At 46.4% G+C, this 15,146-nt stretch overlaps 1 protein-coding gene across 1 annotated transcript in view; it reads left to right on the plus strand.

Moving 5' to 3' along the window:
* Disc1 (DISC1 scaffold protein) overlaps nucleotides 1-15,146 on the plus strand; it is a 166,412-nt gene that overhangs the window by 17,717 nt on the left and 133,549 nt on the right. Inside the window, exon 4 of the mRNA XM_029532416.1 lies at nucleotides 13,898-14,045. Coding sequence (XP_029388276.1) covers nucleotides 13,898-14,045 — 148 coding nt within the window. The remainder of the gene's footprint in view (nucleotides 1-13,897; nucleotides 14,046-15,146) is intronic.

The raw sequence follows: 15,146 nt of genomic DNA on the forward strand, positions 1-15,146 counted from the left end.
TATTTTGGCTCTCAGTCTGAGGGGACAGTAGTCTATCATGGCTATTACATTGTGGTGGCTACTCCATGGCATTGGGGGTGTGCTTCTGACTCAACTTCTCTCACGACGAGGAACAAAGGTTGGCTTTCTCTCCAGTGACCCATTTCCTCCAGCTCGGCCCCACATCCTAATGGCGCTACCATTTCCCAAAACAGTGTCACCAGCAGGAGGCAAGTGTGAGGGTCTGCTACACTCTTCATTCCACGAGAGAGTTTGTATGTGTCGTGTCTTTCCTCTGTTGTGAACCAGAACACAACACATACTCTGTTACTCAGAGTGGATCCACACTCGCCATGGGATGCTGTGCCTGTGGCCACAGGTTTAGCATGTCAGTAATGTCTGACATTTATCATGAAGGAAGATCTGTTATTACATTTTAGACAGGAGTTTCCCTTTCAACTGACATAGTCTAGGCATGTGTAGTATGTGTGTGTGTGTGTGTGTGTGTGTGTGTGTGTTTGATACATGATCTCACCAAGTAGCCTAGGCTGGCTTCAGAATGTTGTAAACCTCCTGTCTCAGCCTTGTGAATGCTGAGATTACAGATGTAAGACACCATGCCAGGCTTCTCATTTTACATGTCTGTGAATGGATATGTAGTTTTGCCTATTACATTTCTCTGTAACTTAGAAAAAGAGCCTATCTCTGGGCCTGGGCTTGTTTTGAATTTTCCCCTTGGAAATTTAAGAATAGGGGAGACCTTAGAAAGACACTGTAGGAACCCAATTTTACAACAATATTGGTACTGGCTGGTTTTGTGTGTCAACTTGACACAAGCTGGACTTATCACAGAGAAAGGAGNCTCCCTTGAGGAAATGCCTCCATGAGATCCAGCTGTAAGGTATTTTCTCAATTAGTGATCAAGGGTTGGAGGGCCAAGCCTGCGGTGAGTGGTGCCATCCCTGGGCTGGTGGTCCTGGGTTCTATAAGAAAGCAGGCTGAGCAAGCCAGGGGAAGCAAGCCAGTAAGCAGCACCCTCCATGGCCTCTACATCAGCTCCTGCCTCCAAGTTCCTGCCCTGTGTGAGTTCCAGTCCTGACTTCCTTTGGTGATGAGCAGCAATGTGGAAGTGTAAGCTGAATAAACCCTTTCCTCCCCAACTTGCTTCTTGGTCATGATGTTTTGTGCAGGAATACAAACCCTGACTGAGACATATCAACCCAGCAAACTTGTTTGCTTTTATTACCATATCAAGGTTAGGCTAACTTTGCGGATGCAGAGAGCTGTGAGATTCATAAAAGTTGGTTCACTAAAAGCGTTTTCTGGAAGTTTCCTCTTGTATAAACATGGAGGTACTACCGGAAGAGGTAGCCTGTTTGGTTTTCCCACAAACTACTTTCCTAGGGTCACTTACTAAATTTGGCATAATTCTAGTGAACTCTTGAGAGGCTCTAGGCACTCTCAAGTGTGAGGCAGGAGGATCATGAGTTATAGGCTAGCCTGAGCTGTAGAGAGAGACCCTATCTTAAACAAAACAAAAAACCCCCAGCTAATTAACATCATGATCAATAATAACCAACAGTGGTAACGGAAAGGGTCTTTTGACTAAGTTTCATACCTCCTGCCCTACTTCACGGCAATGGTCATAGTTCCACTGAGGGTGTGCACCCATGACCTAGGACAAGGCCGGTTACCTCATATCCCTAGGGGGGTCATGAATCACTGCTGAAGAGCCTAAGGCAAAGTAAGATTCTGATCAAAAGCCAATCAAGATAGTATCTCACATTAAATGGCTTCTTTGAATTCATAATTCCATCATATGAATGCCTCTGAGCCTTGATGAGCCATGGTGTCCACTCTTGCCACTACAGTCACAGAACTCTCTAAGGCAGATGGACTTGAGGGTCCATGAGGAGGTGAGGTATGCCTAGGGAGGACGATAAGACAACATGAGCAGATTTGGCTAATGACGGTAACCAGCCATTAGAGAGCATCTGTGTACTTGTGGCTTTCCAAAGCTCACGTCTGTTTTCTCGAAACACACCTCTGGTATTTATAGAGCTCATATATACAGCCACCACCAACTTAGGTCTCTGTGTAGAGAGGTCATTATTAGTAAGGTGCCACATGCCCTTCCTGGCTCGTTGCATTGTATCAGCAAGTAACATTTTATCTGAAATCATCCAAAGAATGTTCCCATCTCTCTGGCAAAGGTCTTTCAACTTATATGTATTACCAAATATAGATAGAAATATAGACAGATATAAGCAGAGCATTTCATGCTTCTCCCCCAGGAGTCAGCAGTGGAATCAGGATCAATGGTAGCAATGGTGTGGTGATGGTGGAGATGGAGTAGGGGGAGAGGGATGTGAGTGATGGGGATTGTAGTGAGTGGTGCTGATGGTGGTAGAAGTGATGGTGATGGTGATGGAGGAGGTGGTGCTGATGTCATAGTGGAGGTGGTTGTGGTAGTGGTTATGGTTGTGGCTATGGCAGTGCTGGTGATGGTGAGGGAGAACTGAGGTTCAGGAATGACAATGGTCTCAGCACTGAGGAAGCAGTGAATAAAGCCATCCCATCCTTCTGCCACTGGGCAGTTGCTAGCAGAGATACCTCTACTACAAACCAGAGGGTGACCCTGGACCACATATGCAGGTGATGAACTTTTGCAGCACTGGAATAACCATTCTTCAGAGACAGGTTTTTGTAATTTCGAAAACCCGAGGGCTGAATAAACTGTAGCCAGGATGGAGTTGCCTAGTTAGTTACCTCCCTAGCACCCTTGGAGATTATTGATATTTAGTGTAAGATTTTTTTTTGAGACAGGATCTCTTTATATAGCTGTGACTATGTAAACCAGGCTAGCCTCAAACAGAACCTTGTCTTTTATTTGCAGTATAGAGGCGAGGTGTGCTTAAGGGTGGCTCAGGGAAGCCCTTTCCCAGAGGTTCATGACCAGACCGATTCCTGTGTTTTCTGATGTAGCTATGAATTGTGTTTTCTGATGTAGCTTTGAATTGCCACAGCATTTGCAAAGTGTGTTGACAGCATACACACACACATACACATATACATACACACACACACACACATACACAATGCACATATACACAGCCTCCCCTGCACATGCACATGCACACACACATGCACACATGCACACTGTACACATGCACATATGTACATAGGCACGCACATACATGCCCACAAACACACATATACACACATGTGCACAAACACATAGACATTCACACATGCATGCACACACACATTCAAGCATATACACATGCACATGTGCATGCACATGTGTATACATATATGCTCACACACATGTACATATTGTGTACACACACATGCATACAGCCTGCTAGTTTATGACATACCCAGAAGCAAGTACCTGGAGATCTCTTTACTGTTACTCTAATGGTCACTCACAGTGTAATTGTTTTGCATGATAATTTTTTTTGGGGGGGGGAAGAACAGATGCTTCAAACCACACATTCTGCTGAAATATGTCAGAGCAAATCAATGACCGTGTGTCAAGAGCGAGGCAACGGGTGGCGTGCTGAGTGAGCAAGTGTTTCAGCTGAATGAGCGCTGGTGTTCCACAGCTTCTTTATCCTCTCTGGAGGCCAGCTGCTCCTTCGAACTGCCTCAAGACGATTTCCCAGGCCACTACTCCATGCCCTGAGCTTTGAAGAATACATTTCTAGATATACCCCCTCCATGCTCACTGGAGGGATCTTTGACCCTCGGGAGCTAGGCTTACTCTAAGCGGCTTAGCATTAAGAATGTGAGGAAACCAAATCTCCACATTTATGCAGAAATCAAAGACTAGAAGAAGAAACCAGCGAGTTAATAACTTCCTGAAATAAGAAGCGTCTTGGGATTTTACAGCTGATTTCGTAAGTGGAGAAATTGAGATAATATCACTCATAATCATAGACACTTCTGAGCTCTTAATTCTGCTCAGGTTTTTAGAAAAAAAAAAAAAAAAACAACAACAACCACAGTTGTAATCACGGAGCACAGAAAATACAGATCTACAGTCTTGCACCCTGTTTTCATCTTGTAGTATTAGACTACGTCCACACAGCTTTTCTAATTGCTCTCCGACACAGGTGGAAATGCTGGAGTTGCCTTTGCCGTTCCCTAGAACTGGATCCAAGGCTGTTTTTGCTTTAATGCGTTTGTTTATTTGCTTTGGTCGCTCAGCCCTTTGTGTCAGGAAAAGGCAGAACAGGAAAGGAGCTGTTGGAATGGTGGGTATTGACATGGAGCTTTTAGACCGGGAGTTCAAGACTTGGTACGGCTAAGGGAGGAGGGGCAACAGCCTTTCTAGAGAAAGATGGCGATGAGCTGAGCGTGGAGGTGGACTGATCAGTGACTTTACTTTTAAATCTCGAAGCTGTGTAACTAATTAGGAGAATGTTTCAACCATTTCTTAGGCTGCCGTCTTTTCATTTTCATCTGCTTTGGGGTTGGTTACCTTAAGGGTTAATTGTTATACACCAAACATGGCCTTACTTATAACGTGTTGGCTGTTTTTCTATGTCTTGTTCAAACAGAAACCCAGATTCACATGTTTATGGAATACTTACACAGTGCCTACTGTGTGCCTGTCCCTGAGCTAGATTCCAGGAAGCAGGTAGTTATCACTCAGCCCCTTAGATCTGAGTGTCATGAGGGGCCCAGTGTCTGTCTTGTGCCTGACAGCAGGGAGATGAGAGCCCTGTGTGATGGGGTGTAGGAACAGGGTGACTCTACAGAAGTTTGTGGACAAAGCCTAGGGGCTGACATGTGACAGGACCAAGGTTTGAATCTACCTTTGCTGTACACTCACTCTGACACCCTGAGCAAATCATTCAAGTTCTGAAATCTGCTTTCTACATTTGTAATTCTACCCCGAAAGTTGTGGAGTTCAGAAATAGCATACATACATGACTGTGCACGTGTTAGATGCTCAAGAATGCTTAATGCACTTGACATCTCTACAGTGCCCTGGTGGCGGCTGATCTTTATGAAAATGACCCCAACAAACTCCAATATTCTGAAATGTCAAAGATGGGCTGCGTTGTGCTTGAGATGGTCTTATTACAGTCTAATCCTTGCAAACTGGCCATCTACGTGTGATATGTATGCTAATGAGAGTGAGAATATGCAGCTCTCCAGAAATTGCATTTCTTGGCTATTATGTAAAACGCGATGAAAAATGACTCTCAAAGATGTTGATGGCTGCAGCCAGAGAGGCCCCATCGGGTGAGGACTGGTCACCTGTCTCTAAGAATATTGTTCATACCATGTATTCTGTCATCCCACAGGCAGATACATAACTGGAATCCAATCTACTTAGCAAGATGTCTTTATGTAAAGTTTCTGCTTCATAAATACTTACACGCATGCTCGACCGTTCATTTGTTGCCCTCCGTGTTTGTGTGGTGCAGCAGTAAATCGGGCCCTTAGTACTGATGGGCCAAGGGTAGCAGATGACCCTCGTTAAACGTTAATAGATTTATGGGTATGATGGTTAATCTTTCTTGTCCAAGAGTTCTAGAATCACTAAGGAGATATACTTCTGGGTGTTTCTACAAGGACGTTTCCAGAGAGGTCTGAGGAGGGAACACCTGCAGTCAATATGGGCAGCACCGTTTCACAGGCTGGGGGCTTGGACTTCACTGAAAAGGAGAAAGCAAGCTGAGTGCCAGCTTTCATCGCTTTTTGCCTCCCGACTCTGGATGCCACGTGACTCCTGACCGTGGGTGCCACGTGACTCCTAGCTGTGGACACCACGTGACCAGCTGCCTCAAGATCCTGCCACCTCGACCAATGAGCTAAAATAAATCCCCCCTTTTGTGGGGGTCAGGTGTTTTGTCACAGCAACAAGAAAATTAACTGTGATTATAAAATTAACAGCAATAATAAGATTAACTATTAACAACACAGTGACCTAACACATCCTCTTGCTCCAAAGCAGAGTGAGGTGACGGCTGGCATTTCTGTCATGAAATCCTCTGTCATGTAACATTCACGCCTGCGACAGATTTTGTCAGTCAGAAGGAATTCTTCAATGTCTGGTTTTTCTCACTGCTTGTGGGCAGCTTTTCTTTTCTTTTTTTTTTTTTTTTTTATGAATTTTGAATTTGTTCATTTATTTTTGCTATTCATCTCTATTTACAAAGTGCAAACAGTATTTCTCTTTCTAGTTACATTATTTCTGTCAAAACATCGGCCAGCTGCATTTGTTGGGCACCTGTGTGTGCAGCATATACCTTATTACACTGGCCTGGAGCTACCACAGGAATTCATATTCACCGTGCCGACAGAGTGTTCCAAACAACACAGGGTTAAAAGAAAGAGAGTCAAGGTATCTTAGTCAGTGTTCTGTTGCTATGAAGAGACCCTGTGGCCAAGGAAAATCTTCTAAAGGAGAGCATTTTGATTGGGGCTGGGTCCGTTGTCAGCATGGTGGGAAGCATGGTGGCACGCAGGCAGACATGGTGCTGGAGAAAGAGCTGAGCGTTGTACATCCAGATGCAGCAGGAAGAGAGAGACACCGGGCCTGGCTTGAGCATTTGAAACCCAAAGCCCACTCCCAGAGACACACCTCCTCCGACAAGGCCACACCTCCGAATCCCTACCAAATAATGCCACTCCCTAACGACCAAGCATTCAAACCTAGGAGCCTACGGGGGCCATGCCTATTCAAACCATCACCCACGGGAAGCCAGCCATGTCTCCTCAACCACTAAAGAGGAGGGAGGGGGAGGGGAGGCTTCAGAAAGGCTGGGCAGGATGCTGGCTTAACTCACAGTGAAAATGACTTATTTAGAAACCAGGGAAGTCGCAGGTTGAGCTCACATTTGACCCTCGTTCTGTGACTATGACTGGACACACAAGCCGTTGCAGATCTTTGCTTGGCAACTTGATGGCACGCTATAGCCATGGTGCCTCCTTGCCCTCCAGGACTAAGATCCGTGTCTCTGAACAAGGATATGTCCCCAGGCCACTGCTCTGTAGCCTCCAAGTCATGAAGTTAACTTAGACATAGTTCTGCTGCCCTTTAGGAAGGAATCTGGGTCCCTGGAGAAGAGTGTGTCACAGGCTTAGAACCTGTCTCACTCCCAGCACCAGTGACTCCTCTCCTGCCCCCTCCCCCTTCTTCCTCCTCCCCTTCCTTCCCCTCCCTCTCCTCCCTCCCTTTAGCAATGCAATTGCCTGCAGTTGTGACCCTGGATGTTTGGAGATGGGAAGAACTTGTACTGATCTGATTGATGGCTCAGGTGCATCGGATGCTTCCACTTCCTCTAGCAGGGACCTGCAAGAACCTATGCCTGTCCTGTCCCACCCTGGATGTCCACCATCATCGCTGACAAGCTGTGGTTTTAGGCGTCACCGCCTCAGAGCTATCGTTCCCTTTTGGTAATGATACATCTCAGAAGGTCTTACTGTACAGTCCCTGGGAACCGGCTCACCTTCGAGCCTCTTCCCTCCTTCCTCTCGCCACAAAGCATTCTGTCAGCACTGTGCTCAGGCCCCACTTTGCTCCCAGGGGATGAAGAGGACCGTCATTATCATCGGTTCTGATGCTCGTCGTCTGATATCTGAGTGTCTTCAGGTGGTCCCCTGTGTTCTATTGACACAGCCTCAGTCTCCCAGTGCTTTCTAATGCTTTGGTATAAGATAATCTAGACTCATCTTGTCTTGCTGCTGTCTCAGCCTGGGGGCTCTGCTTCCTTCCTGGAGGATGATGTTTGCAAGTCAGATCTGGGCCTGGTGTGCTCATTGCTTCTGAGCTGGCAGTTCTTCAGGCCCTCTGAGTAGAACAGACAGAAGAGACGTGGAAATGTATGCGCGTGTACATCCGTGGCTCTCTCCATATCTACTGTGAGTCTGTATATTAGAAGTGGTCATCTCCATCAAGGAGTTCTGACATCTGATGCAGGGGCGTATCCTCATAGCAAGCACAAAACCAAAGTCGGCGCCTCCAGGAAGAGGAAAGGACAGGAAGAATCCTTACCTGCAGAGGGAAGAAGATGGCAAAGTTATTTCCCAGGCCATGGTCTCCCCCAAACAAAGGACTAATGGGGGGTTTATTTAGCAGGCAGAATCTGTTCTTATCACACGCCAAAGTGTCATTCCTGAACATGCTCAGGTTAAGATCATAACTGAAAAAGAAAAGTCACACTGGGCACTGTGGCACCTGCCTTTAACCCCAGCACTTGATGGAGAGGGAGGTGGGTCTCTTGTCTGAGGCTATCGGATGAGTTCCAGAGCAGTCAGAGCTATGTAGAGAGACCCCATCTTAGAAAAAAAAAAAAAAAAAGGAAGAAAAAGTCTCAAGCCGTCTATGTGAAAGATTGAGGTGACAGCCTGACATGCCTCTGGGCGTACTCGGATTGCCTGGTTTTAGCTGAAAATGCAAGGATGGATACTTTAAAGAGTTGGCAATCATGCAGGAGTCTTGCCCCATCCCTAACTGGCCAGGACAACACAGGCCCTTTCCACTCCTCCTCCCTCCCACAACTGTGTAGCCCAAGCTAGCCTCAGACTCACAGCAACCCGCCTTCCTCCCCCAGCCTCCCACTGCTGTAACTACAGGCGAACACTACCATGCCCCACCGAAGCTGTGCTTTGTAACAGGATGTGTGAGAGTGCCCAGAGTCACACCGGGCTGTGGCAGGTGTTCTGATGCCCTTGATGCACCTGCTCATGCACCAGCAGCCGTGGGAACTGCAGTGTCAGCTCTGTTCTGAATGAAGGGGAGAGCTCTTAGGACCCTGGCGGGGCAGCCCTGTCTAGGCTGGAGGCAGAAGAAGTGAAAATGGAGGAAGCTTGAGGGTGTGCCCAGGGTGTAAACACACAGACTGAGCTCAAGGAAGGCTCTGAACCAAAGTCCCTGCTGGGAGAACACCCAAGACCATGTAAGGCAGGACATCATCAAACATGGATTCAGACACCTTTTCCATACACACACACACATATGTATTTGCATGTGTGTGGGCAGATATATGTGTGTGCAGAGATAAGTATGTTCATGCATGTGGAGACCCTAGGTTAATATAGGGAATTTTTCTCTATTGTTCATATTTGCATGTGTGTGCATGTATGTTTGCATGTGTGTGCATGTATGTTTGAATGTGTGTGTGTGTATGGATGAGTATGCTCATGCATGCGGAGACCTTTGGTTGACAGAGGGAATCTTCCTCTATTACTCATGTTTGCATGTGCATGTACATGTACATATGTGCATGTGTGTACATGTGTATTTGCATGTGTGTGCAGGGATGTGTATGCTCTTGCATGTGGAGACCCTAGGTTGATATAGGGAATCGTGTGTGTGTGTGTGTGTGCGTGTGTGTATGTGTGTGTTTGCATGTGTGTGCAGGGATGAGTATTCTCATACATGTGGAGACCCTAGGTTGATATAGGGAATCATGTGTGTGTGTGTGTGTGTGCGTGTGTGTGTGTGTGCGTGTGTGTATGTGTGCATTTGCATGTGTGTGCAGGGCTGAGTATGCTCATACATGTGGAGACCCTAGGTTGATATAGGGAATCTTGTGTGTGTGTGTGTGTGCGTGTGTGTACATGTGTGTTTGCATGTGTGTGCAGGGATGAGTATGCTCATACATGTGGAGACCCTAGGTTGATGTAGAGAATCTTCCCCTGTTGCTTTTCACCTTACTCATTGAGGCAAGGTCTCTCACTGGGACCCAGAGCTCAACTGTACAGCTAGTCTAGCCAGTCAGCTTGTTTTGGGGGTCCCCATCTCTGATTCCCACATTCTAGAATTACAGATGGCCTGCTGTGCTCACTGGGCATTTATGTGGGTTCTGGGGAATCTAAATTTTGCTACCTGTGCAGTTGTTAGCAGCAGGAACCTAGGGTGAATAAACAGGCTGAGGGCCTCCAAGACTCCCTTTAACCAGGCATGCTTGGTCTCTGAGCCTTGCAGGTGACAGGTACAGTGACATCATTTCTTTTCCTCTGGCACTGGAAGCTTACAGTTAGGAGAGGTGAGATGTCGTGGCTGGTGGAGGGATCTGGTTGTGTATGGGAGTGTAGACTGTGTATGGGAGTGTAGACTGTGTATGGGAGTGTAGACTGTGTATAGGAGTGTAGACTGTATGTGGGAGTGAGTGTAGACCGTGATCCTCTCCATGCAAGGCAGGCTGGGCTTGCCCGGCATCTCAGGAATGTAGGCAAGAACCACCGAAGAGGGAGCTGCAGGTTATCAGTGGAGAGCGTGACACTTTCCTGTCTCTGTCTGCCAGAGGACCATTCTGTCACCACCACTTTGCCCTGGTCACCTCAGAGCTTGACTTGAGTGCAGCAGGAACCTGGTTGCCCCAGATTCTGCCCATTTATAGAAGTGCCCAACGGAGCAGCAGGCTGGGGCGGTGGAGCACTAACTGCTCTCAAAGCACACCTCTGCTCAAAGCCATCCATGGCTCTGCGTACCTTGAGGCAGCACCAGATTCCTTCCAATGGCATAAGTGGTTCTGCTGCCCCTTCTACCCTCATCCCATGTCTCCTTGGTTTGCTCACTATAAGTGGCCCTAAAATTCAAGGCGAGAGTCACTCAGGGTTTCTACTTGGTACAGCCCATCAGTGTAAGGGGGTGGGGTGGGGGGGATAACCTGCAAAACCAGTGAGCTACCGGTGTATAAAATTGGGTGTGGAGTACCAAATGGAGAAGATGCTGCCCAGGACGTTGCATCCCCTGTGCCTAATGGCCATTGCAGAGTCAGAATCCCTGAGAAAGTTGAGAGAGTGGCCAAGGCTTTAATGTCACATTCCCTTTTGTAAGCCTGAAAGAGAACTTCAGGTGGCCATGGTCTCCAGAGTGAGTGACAGTACAGAGCCAGGCTGAGCTGGGACCTCTCTTGTTCTCCTCCCTGTTTTCCTTTGTTTTCTTCTCCATGGTGACTGGTTTGCTGGATTAACCTTTTAGGGACCATCCAGGACCAGGAGACCGTTTAGAGTATAGCAGAGGACCAAGGGAAGCCAGGCTGGGGTTTTTAAACACAGCATGAGCCTCCCAAAGCCATACACATCAGGGCTGCTAATAATAACCAGTCCTTTGACATTAACTAAATTGCAGACATGAAGCTTGATGTATTGTTTAGATTATGGTGGTTAATCCCTAGACCCATAATATAGAGATTATTATTAACGTCTTTTTTTTTTTTTTAAACAGATCAGGAAACTGGAGCTTAGAAAGGCTAAATAATTTGAAGGTCAGACAGACAGCTGGCTAAGCTCAGAGTTCGACTCAGGTTTTCCCCTGCCCCCTGCACAGTGAACCTCATTATAACTGCACTATTAATTGGTGTTTCATTTTATGAGCATGTAACTTAAGATTTTTACTGATTTTCACCGAAGTTTTTATTTTCTAGAACAACATGTAAGTTATTGAGATTAAAAAGCCACATGACCTTCAGGTGCTTGTTAAAGAGTGGGAGGACCTCAGTTGAGTCTGGGAGACCCTGTTCAGCCTGGACCAAGAGGAAGGAGCGGCCTGTATGATGAACACTGGTATTGAAAAGGGTGTATCACTAACACTGTTTGGAAAGCAACATCCAATTAGCTCTGGCAGGCAGTCATAAAGAAGGCAGTGTGGACAGAGCCCAGGTATTTGGGACTTAGTCCTGGAGTCCACTTTTTGATACCTTTAAGGGCAGTAGGACTGGTCCTGGGCAAATTCTTGTGATGGCTAGTCTCCTTTGTGGACTGGATTTAGGCTCACCAGGAGAGGAGATTCTGGGCGTGTCTATGAGGGTTTTCCCAGAGAGGTTTAACTGAGGAGGCAAGACCTACCCTGGATGTGGGAGGTACCACCCCCAGGACAGGGATTTTGCATGAATAAAAAGGGGGAAGAGAACATTCATTTCTCTCTGCCTCCTGACTATAGATGAAATGGGAACCCAAGCTCCTGCAGCCCTTCATCCCCATCACCACAGGCTGTACTGGCTGGCTCCATGAGTCCAAATAGACCCATTCCTTCTTACCTTGCTTTTGTCTAGCAGTTTGTCACAGCAATGAGACAAGTAATTAATTCTACTCTCTGTGCAGTGTCTGGACATTGAATTCAGGTCATTTGGTGCATTTATGGGAAATTCACTTATTGATGGGAACGTCTCCAGATTCTTGTTCATTCACTGCCTTCCTGTCACCCGGGCACCTTTGCTGGCCAAGCACCAGTGTGAGAGAGGGGCTGTATCTGCTACATTGTAACTACCAGTGTGGGAGAAGTGTTGTATCTTACATTGTGACTAGTGTTAATTTGATCTGTGAAGAAAGGCTAGAAACTATTAATGTAGATTGGACTCCATGGGAATAGTCTGTAGGGCCCTTGGGATATGCAGGGACATCTCAGGAACTACAGTGACCTAGGGAAAGCCTGTAGAATGTTCTTATCATAGCAAGCGATGCATGCACAGGACACTGGAGCAGGCCCCAGCAAAGATGTCCAGTGCTGACTGTCTGAGATCTTATCTTTCTGCTACAATCCGGTAGAGAGATTCAAGGTCACAGAGCAGCACCTGGCAAGGACACCAGGATGTGAGCCTCGAAGGGTGGGATTTACACCATTCATTTAATTATCCCATCATTCATATGTTTAGAGACAGGTTTCACTACATAGTTTTGGCTGGCCTGGAACTTTCTATGTTAGATTAGATGGGTCTCACACTCATAGGGATCCACTTACCTCTGGCCCACTGTGCCCAGCCCCATTATTTTATTTATTTTGCACATATACCTTGTGGGAGTTGGTTCTCTTCTTCCGCTGCATGGGCTCGGGTTGAACTCAGGTTTTCAGGCTTGGCGGTAAGCTCCTTTATCTGCTGTGCCATCTTGGTGATCCAAGGATGGGAGTTTAGATCAGTCTTTTATTTAAATAGAGCTTTATTTATTTTATTTTTATTTTTTGAAAGAGGCTCTTGCTATGTACCCTAGGCTACTCTTGAATTCAGGATTCTCCTGTCTTAGCCTCCTAAGAGTGGTAAACAATCACTCCTGGCTCAAAGATGACTTTATAGGAAACTTAACATTTTTTTTTTTTAGGATTTGATTATGAAAGTTATTTCTCACTAGAATGGATTCCAATATCTGCAGCTTATTTTTTTAAGTGGTTTTTATAGTAATCCATACTTATAAATTGTCCAAGATGGCTTGAGGGCATTAGAATAAACCATAAGACCTACTGTGTGACAGAGTAGGTACAGTCACCTCTGGCACAGGGACTGTTAACATTGCTCTGTGCTTTCAAGGCCTGTGATTGGCTACAACATGATAAGTAGCTTTTATTTATTTCTTTAAATTTAACATTTCGTGCTATTAAAAAAGACTTGACTTATGAGCATTGATTTCTCCAAAGTGCCAGGGATGTAGCTCAGTCCCTAGAGTGCTTGAAGCCTTGGGTTTGATTCCTAGCACTGCGTAAACTGAATATGGTGGCTCATTCCTATAATTCTAGAACTTGGGGGATGGAGGCAGGAGGACTTGAGGTTTAATGTTATTCTTAGCTTCTCAGAGAGTTCCAGGTTTTCCTGGACTACAAGAGACCTTTTCTGAAAAAAAAAAAACCAGCCAATTAATAACCTGCTCTTTTAGAATCCCCCAAATTTGACAATTTTTTCCCCAAATGATCATCATGATTTAAAAAAGTAATATCAGTTGTCCTTTCTGGGTGTGGGGCACAGTCATGACCACAGAGGCTAGTAACCTACAGCCCTGTCAGCTGGGAGAAGGAGGCGATGGAAAGGTCTCTGGAGCTCTGGAGGAGAAACTGACATGGGTGGGAAACAGCCCTCAGCCTTGAGTGGTTCAGATGCAGCTGGGCTTGGGTTGAGAAGAGATGTGGGATTATCTTGCTGAATTTCACAGTCTTTCTCCTGCTTTTACCTCTTTGTGTTTCCAGCAGAGACATTGAGACAGAGGTTGGAAGACCTGGAACAGGAGAAAGGCCGCCTGTCCTGGGCTCTGCCTTCACAGCAACCTGCTCTTCGCAGCTTCTTGGGTTACCTGGCAGCACAGACACAGGTGGCCTTGCATGGAGCTACCCAAAGGTGAGTGTACCCGTGGATGCTACCACAGTCCATGCTTGGCTTCCTCTTCCCCACTGCCATGCAGTCAAGAGCTGGGAGGTCCTGGGGGCATTCTTCCTGGGGGGGATTCTTTGGATGTTGGAGAAGGTGGGTCCATTTAGAGGGAGGTCTAGTTGAGTCCCCCTCTTTGAAAAGGAAGCCCGTCAAAGCGATGGGAAAGACTAGACAAGCACAGGGTAGAGGACAAACACCGTGGTCCTCTGCCCTGGCTACCATCTGGTGTCATCTGGGGGAGCTCTGAAGTCTGAGCTCCATATTAGCTGAGTTAGACGGCTTGACATGGGTCTAATGTTGGGTATATCTGAAAAATTCTGAGACCCATTGCTCTGACCTACCTGTGTCCCCTATCCCCTGGCTAAATAAAGCCAGAGAGGGAATAGGTACTTTTTGATGTTGTGAGTGCAATCAGGATTTAGGTAGGCATCTACATAAGTAGGCTCGGATGCAGTCACAGACAGCAACTGCATCTTGCTTCCCGGTGCCAATTCACCTCAGCAATCACAGGATTGCATGGCCGGTTCCTGCTAGGTGCCTGTGACATTGTACATTGTATCTTTGTGTCTCCCTGGAACCTGTCTTGACAAGGAGGCCAACTTACTGTTTTAGGGGTAGTGAATGATGGAGCATATGGTTTCACTGTGTCCTTCTGTAGAAATATATGCATGTTGAGTAAACTCACACACTGTCCTCTCACAGGAAGGAGCCCCATCTCCATACTTCTGTTATCTTCTCTGATGGGAGGCATCCTCTCAGTTCCCCTTCCTGCCTCACGTGGAGGCCTTCCTAGCTGGAGGCCTTCCTAGGGGTCTCTTCTCCTTAGTTTGTTTCTTGTCCTAGAGGTGGGCTGATCTTCCAATGTATCGCGTTCCTGTATCACAAACACTTTAGGATAGTCACTAAGTATTTCCTAAGTAAGCCACTTTTTTTTTTTTTTTTTTTTTTTTTTTGGTGTGACAGAGACTTAAGTCCAAGCTGGCCTTGAATTTACAATCCTCCTGCCTCAGCTTACCAAGTGCAGCGATTTTTGCTGTTACACTAATATGGGCATTAGCTTTATCTGAC

This window comes from Mus pahari, chromosome 20, assembly GCF_900095145.1.
Source record: "Mus pahari chromosome 20, PAHARI_EIJ_v1.1, whole genome shotgun sequence".
NCBI classification, from domain to species: Eukaryota; Metazoa; Chordata; class Mammalia; order Rodentia; family Muridae; genus Mus; species Mus pahari.